The sequence below is a fragment of the Calypte anna genome, chromosome 22 (assembly GCF_003957555.1).
Source record: "Calypte anna isolate BGI_N300 chromosome 22, bCalAnn1_v1.p, whole genome shotgun sequence".
Classification (NCBI taxonomy): Eukaryota; Metazoa; Chordata; class Aves; order Apodiformes; family Trochilidae; genus Calypte; species Calypte anna.
This window is the reverse complement of record NC_044267.1, coordinates 5,143,771-5,157,166: the sequence shown is the minus strand read 5'-3', so window position 1 is coordinate 5,157,166 and position 13,396 is coordinate 5,143,771. Positions and strand designations below refer to the sequence as shown.

The window sequence follows — 13,396 nt, the reverse complement described above, 5'->3', positions numbered from 1 at the left end:
CCGTCCCGTCCCCCCCCCTCCCTCCCCCGCCGGGGCGATCACGGCCGCTGCGCAGGAACGGGGGTGGCGGGGGGGACACGGAGACACTGAGCCATCTACGCCCCACTCCGCGGTGCCCACACTGCTTCCCCCCTCCCCGCATTCCCTCAAAACGTGGCAACAGACCCCCCACAAAACCCTGTCCTGTGTGGCCCCCCCCAGGGGAAACTGAGGCAGGAGTCCACCCTGGTGAGTGGGAACAGCAACATGCAGGGACAGCAAAAATGCCCCAAAATCATGCTTTGGCCCCTCTGAAGAAAAAAAAAAATAGTTTTTTCCAGCTGTTAAGCCCACCAGCACCACCATTAAGATGAGGGCCTTAATTTGGGGCCCTCATTCATTCCAGGTGTGGTTAATTTGAAGATGTGGGAGCTTTGCAAACCTTTAATTCCATCCACACCCCCTCTGTCTCCCCCAAATTCAGGCCCTGCCAAGAAGAGGGGGTGCATTTTCCCATGGGAAAGGCTGTGGGAATGGGCTGGCAAAAGGGTTAAACAAGGGCTGGAATCCCTAAAAACAGGGATCAACTTTTCCAGCCCCTGTGCAGAGTGGGAATTGGGGGAGGGGGTGGGGAAGAAAAAAGGAGAACCACCCCAAAATCCAGGGGTTTAGAGGCGATGACAGCACGAGGATGTTCCAGGTTTGGAGCTTTCCAACGCTATTCCCAGATGAATCGTCAGCAAAACTTCCAAAAACTCAAAACACCCCAAAGGTTTCCTGGGAACATCCCATCAAAAACTGTTTCCCAAAGGGATCTGCAGCAGAAGGAGCCACCTGAGGAGCCTCGGGACCACACAGCACCCAGCGGGATGGATAAACCAGACACTGAATCCAGGTGGAAAATGCAGCTGCAGCCCTGACATCTTCATCCCTGTGGTATTTCCCTGTTCCTATGATATTTCCCCATCCCTGTGATATTTCCTCAAGCTTCTCTCTTCATAAAAAGACCACGTATGAGCCAAGAGCCCTATGGCCATGTCAAGCCAGATTCCACCAGGATCCAACCTTTGCTCCAAGCAGTGCAATTCCCAGGGGAACAGAGGGGATAAACTGGTGCCAGGAATTGGATTTTTTCTCCCCCCTTCCCTATTTTCCAGCCTTACGTGAAGGCACTGCGGGGTGCAGATCCCTCTTGCTGGGCAAAAAAATAAAATCCACAAGAGGGGATTTAATTTACACAGATGATTCCTTGCCCCCATCCTCCTCCTTCTCCAGCCAGACAGGGCAGCACGGCCACCAACATCCAGCCCCTTGATTTGTTACCGAGGCATTTTTAAGCTGTTAATACCACGGCCAAGATTGGAAGAGGGATGGTGTCACTCTGGATTAACCAAGGACATTGGGATGGTCCATCAGGTAACAGACACTGGGATGCACCAGCCAAAAATGAGCTGAATCCCATCAGGTTCTTCATCCCCTCCACCACCCTATGGCTTTTTTGGAGAGGCCAAATCAGGTGCTTTTCTACTGATGAGAAAAATAAACTTCCCAACCCAGCAGGGAAACTCCTCAAGACAGACAAATGTAGTGATTTTGTTAGTAGTTAATGGATTAAGGAGTCATTCTTAATCTCCAGCACCAAGAGAACTCATCAAATGCATTTCCCAACACAGGGAACACCTTAAGCTTCATCACATCCCACAAGCAAAGGGGCTTGGGGGTATAACCATTCCTACCAGGAATGGGGGTTCCTGGGGAGTTTATAAAAGTTTTTTCCCAAAAAAATGGGGGAGATAGGTCAGAGCATCCTCCCCTGAACCAGCCCTGATCTTTGGTGAGTGGTTTGGGTGGCTCTTAGTGGAAATCACAGCTTTACCATGTATTTTGCCATGGTGGTGATGAGCGGGTTCCCAAGACCTTGATTAGTTATGGAAATAAGCAAAGGCATAATGAGTCACTGGGGGAGGGTGGGAGAGGATCCAGCAGCACCATGGGATGCGGAAAGGAGCAAAACTTCCACCTCCAGCACCTTCCCTCCTCCTCTCCCCAGTTCCTTGTGGATGGAGATGGCACAGGCAGGGGAGATCCCGGCATTCCCAGGCCTGGCAAAGCTGGAGAAACGGGCAGAACCGGTGCTGGGGAAAGGGACTGGCTCCCCGGCTCCTTTTGTCTGCCAAACCACCCCGGGAAAAGCACCGGGACGTGGGAATCAGGGCACACCCCTCGCTTGGCTGCCGGCACCACAGGACCAGCCTGGGTTGGGCAGGGACCTGCCAGCACCTGGGCTCCCCAGGGAATCCCAATCCCACCAGTGCTGACCCTGCTTCCAGCAGCATCTTCATAAATCATATTTGTCGACTATTTCTCTTTTTTTTTGTTGTTTTTTTTTCTTGCACACCCATCCCAGAAAAGCCTCAAATCCTCCCCATCAGGCGTTTTCCCTGGTGCTTTGCCAAGGGCAAAGTCCTTCTCCTTGCCATGCCATGTCCCCATGGCCCCACAGTGTCCTACCAGCTGTCCCAGGGGCAAAACCTGCCAGAGACAATTCAGAGGCACCAAGTAGCCACTCACCCCCCCCCGAAAATACAAATATTTTCAGGCAGCAAAGTCCTAGAAATCAGCCCCCCTCCCCATCTCTCTGCTCCGGAGACCACCCCCAGCTGGAAAGTTTCCCCCACCACTACGAGGTAGAAAACCCCAGTAAAACCAGAAGCACCCAAGAAAGGAATTGTAATTTTTTGGGTGGAGAAAATGTCATGACTTGTTTGCTGGGAAATGTCCCCCCCCTGCCAGCCACAGCTCTACTCTCCCCACACACCCATTTACTCCCCACCCCCTTCTTTTGGGGGACCTACTCCCCCCCCACCCTTGCCTCCCAGGTGGGTTTCATGCAGCTTTTGGTTTGGGTTGTTGTTGGTTTTTTTAACATCAAGAAATTCAAAGGAATTCTATTTAAAGGTGGGTTTTGTCCCATGTGTCCCATTGCCACCCACTCCATGGTGGCAATCTGGGGATGCGCTGAGATTTTGGGAGGGTGGGGGTGGATTTGAAAGCATTGAAGAGGCTTTTGAGGTCCCATTTCCCACAGAAAACCCCTTAAAATTAAAATAAAACCATCGCCAACCAAGCAGGGGGGGTCCCTGCCGACCCCCACAAGCCCCCCAAGTTCTGGTGATGTTACAACTATCCCAAAGAGGCCCCAAATCACCCCAAAAAGATGACTGCGTGACAAGGAGGAGGGGGGATGACACAGAGATGGGGTTGGGGGGGGGCTGGGGACACACACCTCCCAGTGAAGCCCCCCACATCACTCCATCTCCCACACGTTAGATTTTGGGGTTCCCCCCTGCCACGAGGGAGGGGGGGAAACTGGGTGTGTCCAGGGAGAGGGACATAAAGATGTCACTGTCTGTTACCACCCCTCACCTCGGCGACCTCTGCAGTGACAGAGCCAAAGTCACCTCAACTTTTAATTTTCCATCCTGGGGACTCCTCACCCCTCCCTTCCTCCAAGCTCCCCCCAAAACCAGGGTGCTGCCTCCCCCCCCCAAATCCCACCTTTTTTTTTTTTTTTTTTTTTTTCCATTTGGCTTTTCATTTTGCTTTTTATTATTTTTTCCACCCCCTTAAAACCACTCAACTTCTCTCTGAAGCCGCACAACTTCAACCTCACACCAGCAACTTTCCGGAGCCTCCCTTCCCCCCACCCCCAGTTTAGATATAAAAACCCCAAAATGAGTAAAGCATCGGCTTGGAAACAAGGTGGGGAGGGGGGGCCGGATTCGGATCGAATTGCATGCACGGTGGCGTGGAGGGGGGGGAGGAAAATGGGTGCAAATTTGAGGGTCTCGACCCCCAAAGACAAAAATCGGGGTGTTGGGGAGGGGGGGGGAGGGAGGCTTTGCAGCGGAGCTGCACGTTGCTGCATCTGCTCCTCCCTTTGTTCTGCAGGCGCCCGCTCGGGGGGGTTCCACCGGCCCGGGGGTTTCGAGGCCAGCACCCTGTGCCCTCCTCCCAATGCTTTCTAGCAAGGAAAAATGGGTGGGGGGCACCCAAACTCCCCTGGGGTTATGGGGGGGGATTAGGGGGGTGCGCAGCAGTGGTGGTGGAGGGGTTGCGGTGGGGAGGGTGGGGGGGGTGGGAAGGAAAGGCTTGGGGGGGGTTATTGTGAGGTGGTTGGGTGGCCCGGGGTGTTATTAGGCTCGGGGGGGGGGGGCCCGTACCGGGTTGTTATTGTGGGGTCGTCGGCCGCGGGTCGGTGTCGGTGTCCCCGTTCTGTAGGGTCGGCAGTGGGGGCCGTGCGGGTCCTGCTCTGTTGTTATTGTAGGGTCGCGACAGAAAACAGCCTGAGGGGGGGTGGCGACCCGACTCCTGTGCCCCCCCACCCCCCTTATTCCCTGCCCTAGATCCTGCCCACAACCCCCCCAAATGCCCCCTCCCCGCTCTAATCCCTACCCCACAGCCCCCCCTCCCCCCAAACCATGCCCCACCGTTCCCACCACCCCCTTCGGAGCAGGTGCTGGGATCCGCCCCCTCCCCGCTCCCCCTCCCACCCCCCCCCGTGTTCGTGTAGGGTCGCATACTCCACTGCAACCCCCCATAAAACAAGACGGGAGGGGAAGACCACCATCCCCAACCTCTCACGCTAGAAGGGGATCCCCCCTACTCCAAGGGGTCCTTCTAAAGAGCCACCCCCCCCCCAGCAAAACCCACTCAACGGGTACCAAATTCCCAGGTTTATACCCCAAACCCTCCCTCAGGGCTACAAACACCCCAAAATCAGAGGAACAACATCCCCAGCACCCATTGGAGACCCCCGACCCATGTTTCCCCCCCACCCATCCATGGGTCAAGAAGAACAAGAGTTTGATGCCACCTTGGGTTTAATTTAAGGGGAAAAACAATAATTCTATAAATTAAGAGTTTGGGGGTGTTGGGGGTGTGTGTGTTAGTGGAACTTAAACACAAACCACCAAGAATTTTCTGTTGGAACTCAACCAGTGCATGAAATCCACCTTTGGGAGCATCCCTGTCCCTGGAATTCCAGGCTGGGGGGTCTCTGTGGATGGGGAAGGGTGACAGCAGCAAGCAGGACCCCCCCAAAGTGTGCAGGGAGCCCCAGGTGCCTCCAAATCTCTGCCTTAAAACCATCGCTGTGCCAATAGTGCCTTCAATCCACCCCTCGCCCAACAAAAAAGGACTGAGGGGGACAGTTGGGGACTTGTCCTTTGTCCTTGGGATCTTCAGCTGGAGGCAATGGTGATGGCCCTGTCCTGGTTGTGCTGTGGGTCCTGGTGACAGGGATGTCACCACTCAGCAAGGGTCAGGATGTGATGGCAAAGCTTTGGCTCCCAGCCCCGTGGTGAAAGCTTCCACCTGCAAGCAAAAGCTGCTGGAAAACATGGCACTGGGGGGCACTAGGGTGGTGACCAGGTGGGCCTGGGATGGCATCAAGATGGGTATTCAGATGGGACTGAGATGGCACCCGGATGGTGCCAGGATGGCATCAGGATAGCACTGTGATGGTGCTCAGGTGGCATTTGGATGGTGCAAGGATGGCACCAGGATGGTGCTGGAATGGTACCAGAATGGTGCCAGATGGCAGCTGGATGGTGCTGGGATGGCTCCAGGATGGCATTTGAATAGTGCTGGGATAGGAGTCAGATGGCACTAGGGTGGTACTTGGATTGTGTCAGGATGGGACTGGGATGGCCAAAGTTAAAACCAGGGTGTGAAAATTATTATTTTCCATGGAAAAATGAAGAGGAGGGGGAACTCAGAGGTCAATCTGACTCTGAGGGGGGACCTGGTGCTCCCAGTAGTGGGATGCAATGGGACACAGTGAGACACAGCAAGATGCCACCTGTGCCATGCTTACCTGTGCCATGAGGACATCCTGCATGGCCACATCGTTCTCAAAGTCCTTGTCCACATCCAGCACCAGGACAGGCGCCTGCTTCACCTCCTCAAAGTGGACCCTGGAGAAGGGAGGGAGCATCAGGAGGGGTTCAACCACATAACCCTCCCCGACCATCACCCCAAAACCCCACACGGGTGATGTTGGGGTGCTGGGGACAAATCTGGACTCACCAGGTGGTTCTGTCCAGCAGCCACTGCTCATGCTGGGTGTGGAGCTGCTCCAGGTACCCCAGCTGGATGCCCCCCTCTTCATTCCGTGCCCGGCGCCGCAGCCGCTCCAGGCACCTCTGCACCCAGACCAGGCATGAACAGGAGAGAGGGGACATTGGTGAGAGAGGTGGGGGTCAACGGGAAAGGGGGGAACATCAACAGGAGGTTAACAGGAGGACATTACCTGGGGGTTTAATAGGACAGAGGGGAGGATGCTAACGAGGGCGTTGATGGGAGGTTAATGGGAGAGATGGGACATAAGAGGAGGTTAACAGATGAACAGGAGACAGGAAGGGTTAACAGGAGATTAACAGGGAGAGATGGGAGGTTACTGGGATGTGGGGAAGATGGAAAGTTGGAGAAAGAAAGATGGAAGGGTATGGAGAGGAGATTAATGGGGAGAGACAGGAGGTTATCAGAATGTGAGGAAAATGGAAAGTTAACGGGATGGACAGGAGGTTAACAGAAGAGCCAGGTGGATGGGAGGTTAGGGACAGAGCCAGCATGGATGGGATGTTAACAGGATGGGGGGGAGATGCTTATCAGGGGAGATGGAAGGTTAAGGAGGTGATGGGAGGTTAATGGGATGCAGGAGACGGATGGCAGCCGGCATTCCCTGAGCCCACCACATCTCCCCTCTCCCCAAGCCCCACTCTGGGACCCCAAACCCAACTCCCACCACCATTCACATGGGACTGGGAACAGGTCCTGCTACCCCAGACCACCCATTTTGAGTTAAACCCCAGCAATTTGGCAATCCTTGGTGATCACTGGGCTCTGAGCAGAGCTGAACACCTCCATGTTATGTTTTGGGTGGGAAGGGACCTTAAAAATCACCCTGTCCATGGGCAGGGACACCTCCCAGCAGCCCAGATGGCTCCATGCCCCATCCAGCCTGGCCTGAGACACTGCCAGGGATGGGGCAGCCACAGCTTCCCGGGGCAATGTCCCCATCCCTGTCCCCATCAGACACCTGTGGTGTGGCCCGGAGGTAAAGGAAGCCATGGAGGGCAGCACGGGACCCCAGGTGCTGCAGGATGAAGCTGTGCCAGTCCTGGTAGATCGCCCATTCCAGTGGCTGCAGGTGCCCGACCTCAAACAGGTTCTTGGCAAAGACATACCTGGAAAAAGACAAAGAGATGGGACAGGGCACCAGCACCACCAGTACCCAGGCACCTCTAGGACATCCCCAGGTGCCTTCACTGCCTCTTCTATTCACCTTTTTTTGCACCAGCTGGGACCTAGGGGTGTTTAATCAAGGTGGAGAGCCTGAATTTGGGGCTGAGAGATGCTCAGTCACAAAGGGTGATCAGGGTCAGGAAGGGGCTGGATGGATCCAAGGGCTGAGGCCCCTCTGTTCTGGGGCCAGGCTGAGAGTTGGGGGTGTTCAGCCTGGAGAAGAGAAGGCTGCAACGGGGAGACCTTGGAGCACCTTCCAGTGCCTGAAGGGGCTTCAGGAAAGCTGGGGAGGGACTTGGGACAAGGGCCTGGAGGGATGGGATGAGGGGAAAGGGTTTGAACTGGCAGAAGGGAGATTGAGGTTGGACATGAGGAAAAAATTCTTTGGTGTGAGGTGCTGAGCCCCTGTCCCAGGTTGCCCCCAGAAGCTGTGGCTGCCCCATCCCTGGAGGTGTTGGAGGCCCCAGGTTGGATGGGGCTTGGAGCAACCTGGGCTGTGGGAGGTGTCCCTGACAATTGGCAGGGGGTTGGAACTGGATGAGCTTTAAAGTCCCTTCCCGCCCAAACTATTCTGTGACCCTATGATGCTGGGGACACATGGCCACCCAGCTCAGCTCACTGCTGCCAGGCCCAGATGTCACCCAAGGGATTTCCAGCTGCCCCCAGGCCCAGGTGAGGATGGACCCACCACCAAAAATTATTTGGAGTACAACAAAAGCCCCAAATTATCCCACAAGAGCATTTCTATAATTAAGCATCACTCCAGACTTCAGTCCCAGGGGACACAAGCCAGGCTGGATTGACACTCTTTACTCCACCTGACCCCTTCCACTCCATCCCTCTTCTTCCCGGTTGGAATTTGGGGGGGCTGGGTACCTGTCACTGTAGATGGAGCGTTCAAAGACCTGGACGGGATGTGGGGGGGTGAAAGGGCGTTGGGAGGGGGGCTCTAGCATGGCCTTCAGCCGGCTGAGGCAGGAGAAGGTCTGGAAGGTGTAGGACCATCGAGCTGGTTCCTTGTACATCATCTGGAGAAGGTTGGTGGAGCCCACAGGTGCCTGTAGCAGGAAGAGATGAAGGATGAGGTTGTCCCAGAGTGGGTCCGGGGGGGAAGGGGGGTGTTGGTGGTCACCATTACCTCTGCCGTGCCCCCCGCTGGGACCTTTCTCCACTGGGCCACCGGTTCGGTCACCAAGTGCCACTCAGGGAAGGTGACACCCAGCAGCTTCAGGAAGGTGGATTTCCCCACGGCTGGATGTTGGGGGGGGGAGGGGGGCAGCACAGGCTGAGCCGCTCTGTGTCCCCTCCACGGTGCCCCTCCCCACCCCCCATATCCGCGCCACGTGAACAATCACTAATTATCAATGGAATAATTAATTACAACACGCAACCAGACCTTGGGAACCTTCAGGCTGCACCCACCCCCTCCAAATCCCCCTCCCCCATCCAGGTTGATCCCCCCCACCCTCAAGCTGCCACCCCCTCGTTTGTCCCCCCCCTCCCCGGTACCGATGTTCCCCTCCAAAGCCAGGCGCAACCCGGTCCTGCACCGCCCCATCCCGCCACCGCTTCCGCCTTCCCGCGTCATATGCAAATGAGATGGTAATGAGCGCGTGACACGCTGCGCCCTCCCCCCGTGACGTCAACACGCGGGAAGCTGGGGGCGGGAACAGGCGCAGAAGTAGGGGGGGTGGGGACAAGCCCGGTGCTGGGGGCGGGGGGGGGAAAAAGTGGGTTTATGGTGATTTATGCAAATGTGACTCCACCTACGTTATGTCCCGGCAGCGCTGAGGGAGGGCGGGGGGGAGCAACGGGATAGCGAGGGGGGGTGGGCACTAGTGTGGGGAAGGGGGGGTTGGCCTGGGACAGGGGCACCACCGTGGGTGGGCTCAGAGGGGGTCAGGGGGACCTGGCATAGGGTTGGTGTCACCAATATAGGGTCAGGTACATGAAGATAGGGTTGGGGGCACCATCCAGGATATCATCATAGGGGCTAGAGGCACCAGCACAGGGTTGGGATCACCACCATAAGGTCAAGGGCGTCAACGCAGGGGTTGGGGGCATCCAGGCAGAGTCAAGGGCATCAGCATGACATCAGGGCACTTCCATGGGAACACAGGCACCAACCTGACGTTGGGGCTCCCCCATCCCCCCCCCCATTACCCTCAGCCCCTCCCACCCTCCTAACGCCCCAAAATCTCCTGGAAAAGGGGCAGGGCCTGGAGAAAAGGCTTTAATGTGCAGTGGGGAGGAGCAGCGGGGACCGAGGAAGAGCTGGGTGCCCCGTCCCGAGCCAAGGGGGCCGCCAGGGTATTGGGAGGGGGCTTAGAAGCATTTCCGGTGGACAATGGAGGGTCCGGCCTCGTCATACTCGGGTTTGCTGATCCACATCTGCTGGAAGGTGGAGAGGGAGGCCAGGATGGAGCCCCCAATCCACACTGAGTACTTCCGCTCTGGCGGGGCGATGATCTGACAAGAGATGAGCCCTTTAAGATGCACCCCTTGATCTACCTCGCCCTCCCCAAATCCACACCAAGAGAGGAATAAGGGTGTTGGTGACCACGGTTGTGTGTCCTACCACCACCACCTACTTTGATCTTCATGGTGCTGGGAGCCAGTGCTGTGATTTCCTTCTGCATGCGGTCAGCGATGCCAGGGTACATGGTAGTGCCACCAGACAAGACATTGTTGGCGTAGAGGTCCTTGCGGATGTCAATGTCACACTTCATGATGGAGTTGTAGGTTGTCTCATGGATGCCAGCTGACTCCATGCCTGGGGTGGGAAGGGGCTATCAGCACCCTGAGCCCCACCCACACCTCCCCAGAGCTCCTCAGAAAGCCCATGGGGTCATCTGTGGGTTTGTCCCTCCTCATTTGGGGTGCAAAGTGCTTTGGTGAAACCCAAAACCCTTGTGGGACACCTATGTGAACTCATTGCCCAGCAATGGGGATGGGGGGCAACCACTGAAGGGGCAGCCAGAAGAATGGAGGGCAGTGCTCACCGATGAAGGAAGGCTGGAAGAGGGTCTCGGGGCAGCGGAAGCGCTCGTTCCCGATAGTGATCACCTGCCCATCAGGGAGCTCATAGCTCTTCTCCAGCGATGAGGAGGAGGCAGCCGTGGCCATCTCATTCTCAAAGTCAAGGGCCACGTAGCAGAGCTTCTCCTTGATGTCACGCACGATTTCTCGCTCGGCTGCAGGAGATGATGGCCAACAGGCTCAACCCGGTGCCTTGGCCACACCATGAAGGTGTGACAGGGGGAGTTGTCCCCTGTCACCCCCTCCCCATCCCCGTACCCGTGGTGACGAAGGAGTAGCCCCTCTCAGTGAGGATCTTCATGAGGTAGTCGGTGAGGTCCCGGCCAGCTAAGTCAAGGCGCATGATGGCGTGGGGCAGCGCGTAGCCCTCGTAGATGGGCACGTTGTGGGTGACGCCGTCCCCGGAGTCGAGGACGATGCCTGAGAAGGAAGGTGAGGAAGGAAGGGGGTTGGAAGCTGCTTTGGATCCTTCCTCATCATAGGTGGTCCCCAGGTGGTAGATGCCACATGTCCTACTCACCGGTGGTGCGGCCGGAGGCGTAGAGGGAGAGGACAGCTTGGATGGCAACGTACATAGCGGGGACATTGAAGGTTTCAAACATGATCTGGGAGGGGGCATGAGAGGGGCAGGGGGTTATGGGGGAGAAGGGGTGTCCCCAGCACATCATTTTCCCCCCAACCCATGAGGGTCGAGTCCTCCTGGAGAGACAGGAGCAGCACATTGCATGGAAAACCATGCGGATGGTGGCATTGAATGGAAAAAAAAAGGTGGGTCAGTGCCTTGTACAGACACATGGGACAATGTGTTGCATGGTCAAAGTGTTGGGTGGGAAACAAGGTGGTTCAGAGCATGAATACGTGAATGATGGCATGGAAAATCACGTAGGTCCACGCATGTCATGGAAAAACATGGGTCAGTGCATTGTGTGGTGAACCTCGTGGGCGCACAGAAGGACATGGACATGCCACCAAGAGCTTTGCCCTCAAAGCCCTGTGCTTCATCTCACCACCTATGCCAGACCCTCTTGGCTCACTAAACCCACGTTGCCCATCCCATCCCCATCTCCGGGGGTCCCAGGGTGCTTTACCTGTGTCATCTTCTCCCTGTTGGCCTTGGGGTTGAGGGGTGCCTCGGTGAGCAGGGTTGGGTGCTCCTCAGGGGCCACACGCAGCTCGTTGTAGAAGGAGTGGTGCCAGATCTAGGGCAGGCAAAGGAGAATTGGAATCTTATCCCAAAAAGAAGCTGAGGCCAGCACCCACTCCCTATCCTGGTGTAGGATCTTACCTTCTCCATGTCATCCCAGTTGGTGATGATGCCGTGCTCAATGGGGTACTTGAGCGTGAGGATCCCCCTCTTGCTCTGTGCCTCGTCACCCACATAGCTGTCCTTCTGCCCCATGCCCACCATGACACCCTAACACCAAGAGATGGCCTTGTTAGCTGCATTTTATATAATCATAGAATGGTTGGGGTTGGAAGGGACCTCGAAGATCATCGAGTTCCAAACCCACGGGCAACAACACCTCCCACCAGCCCAGGTTGCTCCAAACCCCATCCAACCTGGCTAGAGAGACTTCCAGGGATGGAGCAACCACAAACTCCCTGGGCATTTGGTTGATTCAAGCAGGGCTAAGAGGTGTCTGGTCCCACCTCAGGTACCCACCTGATGCCGTGGACGACCCACGATGGAGGGGAAGACAGCACGGGGGGCATCGTCCCCCGCAAACCCCGCTTTGCAGAGCCCGGAGCCGTTGTCACAGACCAGGGCAGTGGTTTCCTCCTCACACATGCTGGGAGCAGTCGGTGGTCAGGGGGATCTGGGGGGGGAAAGCTGGGGGGAAGAGGAAGAGAAACCAGTGTTAAATGGGATGGGGGAGAAGAAGATTATGGCACATCCTGGCTTTGGGTGGTGGAACATATGGAGTCTTTGGGGCAAAATCCTACAGGGGCTACGGTGAGGGGCAGCCACCAGGTGCCACTCCCACTGGTCTCCCATGGGTGCTGCTCCACACCAATGCTGCTTCTCCAGCCAAAATAGGTGCCAAAGGCTCTGGGCAGTGGACCTTTGCTGTCCCCATCCTCAGCTGGTGGTGGGAAGGAGGGTGGGAAGCAGCGGGAAGGTGGGTGATGCCCTCTTGTCTGCTCTGGTCTCAGCCACCCCTTGCTCTGCCCTCACATCCTTTCCCAAAAATGGGGAAAAAAACACCCCAGCCCTTCCCCAGAGTGGATGGGTTGGAATCCAGAGGGATTCCTGAATCCAGATGTGCTCTGGAATCCAGAGGGAAGCAGGCAAAAACATCATAGAAACCCCCCCCCAAAAAAAAAAAAACCACCAAAAAACCTAAAAAAAGCCCCAAATTGTGGAGATTTCTGGAATCAGCAGGACCCGCCTTGGCCCCAGCCCAGCTCTCCTCACCCCACAGAAGCTGCTGGGGGGTTGTCACACTGCCCTGAGCCAACCGAACCCTGCTGGGGCCACCCCATAAGCAGTGAGGGGCATCCCCAAAACCCCCCTGGATTTTTTTTTCCTTCTGGTTTTCCTAGAAGGAAAAGGGAAGCGGGGCTGGGCAGTACTCACCACCGAGGCGAGAGCTTCTTTCCTCTGGGACCCAGCCCTGAGGAGCCTTTGGAATAAATACCAGAGAGCCCGAGAAACCTCAGAGGCGGATCCCTCTCTAAACAAAGACCCTAAATAGGCTCCGTGATGGTGTGTTGGCCATATGGCCATATAAGGTGTTTTATTTCATTAAATTGACCTTGGGCTGATGGTAGGACCCAAGCTGGTTGATTATTGTAAGAGGGGGGGAAAAAGTGTCCTTGGGGATACTTGGGAGGTAACATCCCATTTTGTGAGGTTTGTTCCTTCTCTGATCCCTTAAACAAGTAAGACTCAAATCCTTCAAAGCAAGAGTCTCAGGGAAAAAGGTGGTGGCAACATCTCCAGTTCCTGGGGACAAGGTGGAGGAAGCCCAGCTGGGTGAGGTGGGTGGTGTGGCTCTGCCTGGGGGACACCCTGGAGCTGGGGTGGGGATTTGGCATCGCCCAGACACTGAGATTGCAGGGGGGTTGG

At 56.2% G+C, this 13,396-nt stretch overlaps 2 protein-coding genes across 2 annotated transcripts; both read right to left on the bottom strand.

Moving 5' to 3' along the window:
• Positions 1-4,844: 4,844 nt before the first annotated feature.
• DGUOK (deoxyguanosine kinase) lies at positions 4,845-8,873 on the bottom strand. Its single transcript, XM_030464070.1, has 7 exons — positions 8,797-8,873; positions 8,426-8,538; positions 8,164-8,345; positions 7,082-7,229; positions 6,070-6,185; positions 5,858-5,957; positions 4,845-5,355 (listed from the first exon to the last, which is right to left on the bottom strand). The coding sequence occupies exons 1-7, from the start codon at positions 8,843-8,845 to the stop codon at positions 5,293-5,295; spliced, it is 771 nt and encodes a 256-aa protein (XP_030319930.1). The 5' UTR covers positions 8,846-8,873; the 3' UTR covers positions 4,845-5,292.
• Positions 8,874-9,595: 722 nt separating this feature from the next.
• On the bottom strand, positions 9,596-12,968 carry LOC103534745 (actin gamma 2, smooth muscle). Its single transcript, XM_008500731.2, has 9 exons — positions 12,905-12,968; positions 11,990-12,157; positions 11,612-11,740; positions 11,415-11,525; positions 10,847-10,931; positions 10,585-10,746; positions 10,290-10,481; positions 9,879-10,060; positions 9,596-9,756 (listed from the first exon to the last, which is right to left on the bottom strand). Exons 2-9 carry the CDS (start codon positions 12,113-12,115, stop codon positions 9,613-9,615), a joined length of 1,131 nt encoding a protein of 376 aa, XP_008498953.1. The 5' UTR covers positions 12,116-12,157; positions 12,905-12,968; the 3' UTR covers positions 9,596-9,612.
• Positions 12,969-13,396: the final 428 nt, after the last annotated feature.

Excerpts from the sequence above, each read along its gene's own strand:
- DGUOK (XM_030464070.1), bottom strand. The coding sequence starts at position 8,845 with ATGGGGCGGTGCAGGACCGGGTTGCGCCTGGCTTTGGAGGGGAACATC. Across the intron at positions 8,346-8,425 it reads CAGCGGGGGGCACGGCAGAG|GCACCTGTGGGCTCCACCAA; the intron begins GTAATGGTGACC and ends TTCCTGCTACAG. Across the intron at positions 7,230-8,163 it reads CGCTCCATCTACAGTGACAG|GTATGTCTTTGCCAAGAACC; the intron begins GTACCCAGCCCC and ends GTCTTTTTCCAG.
- LOC103534745 (XM_008500731.2), bottom strand. The coding sequence starts at position 12,115 with ATGTGTGAGGAGGAAACCACTGCCCTGGTCTGTGACAACGGCTCCGGG. Across the intron at positions 10,482-10,584 it reads CTACTCCTTCGTCACCACGG|CCGAGCGAGAAATCGTGCGT; the intron begins GTACGGGGATGG and ends CATCTCCTGCAG. Across the intron at positions 10,061-10,289 it reads CTTCCAGCCTTCCTTCATCG|GCATGGAGTCAGCTGGCATC; the intron begins GTGAGCACTGCC and ends TTCCCACCCCAG.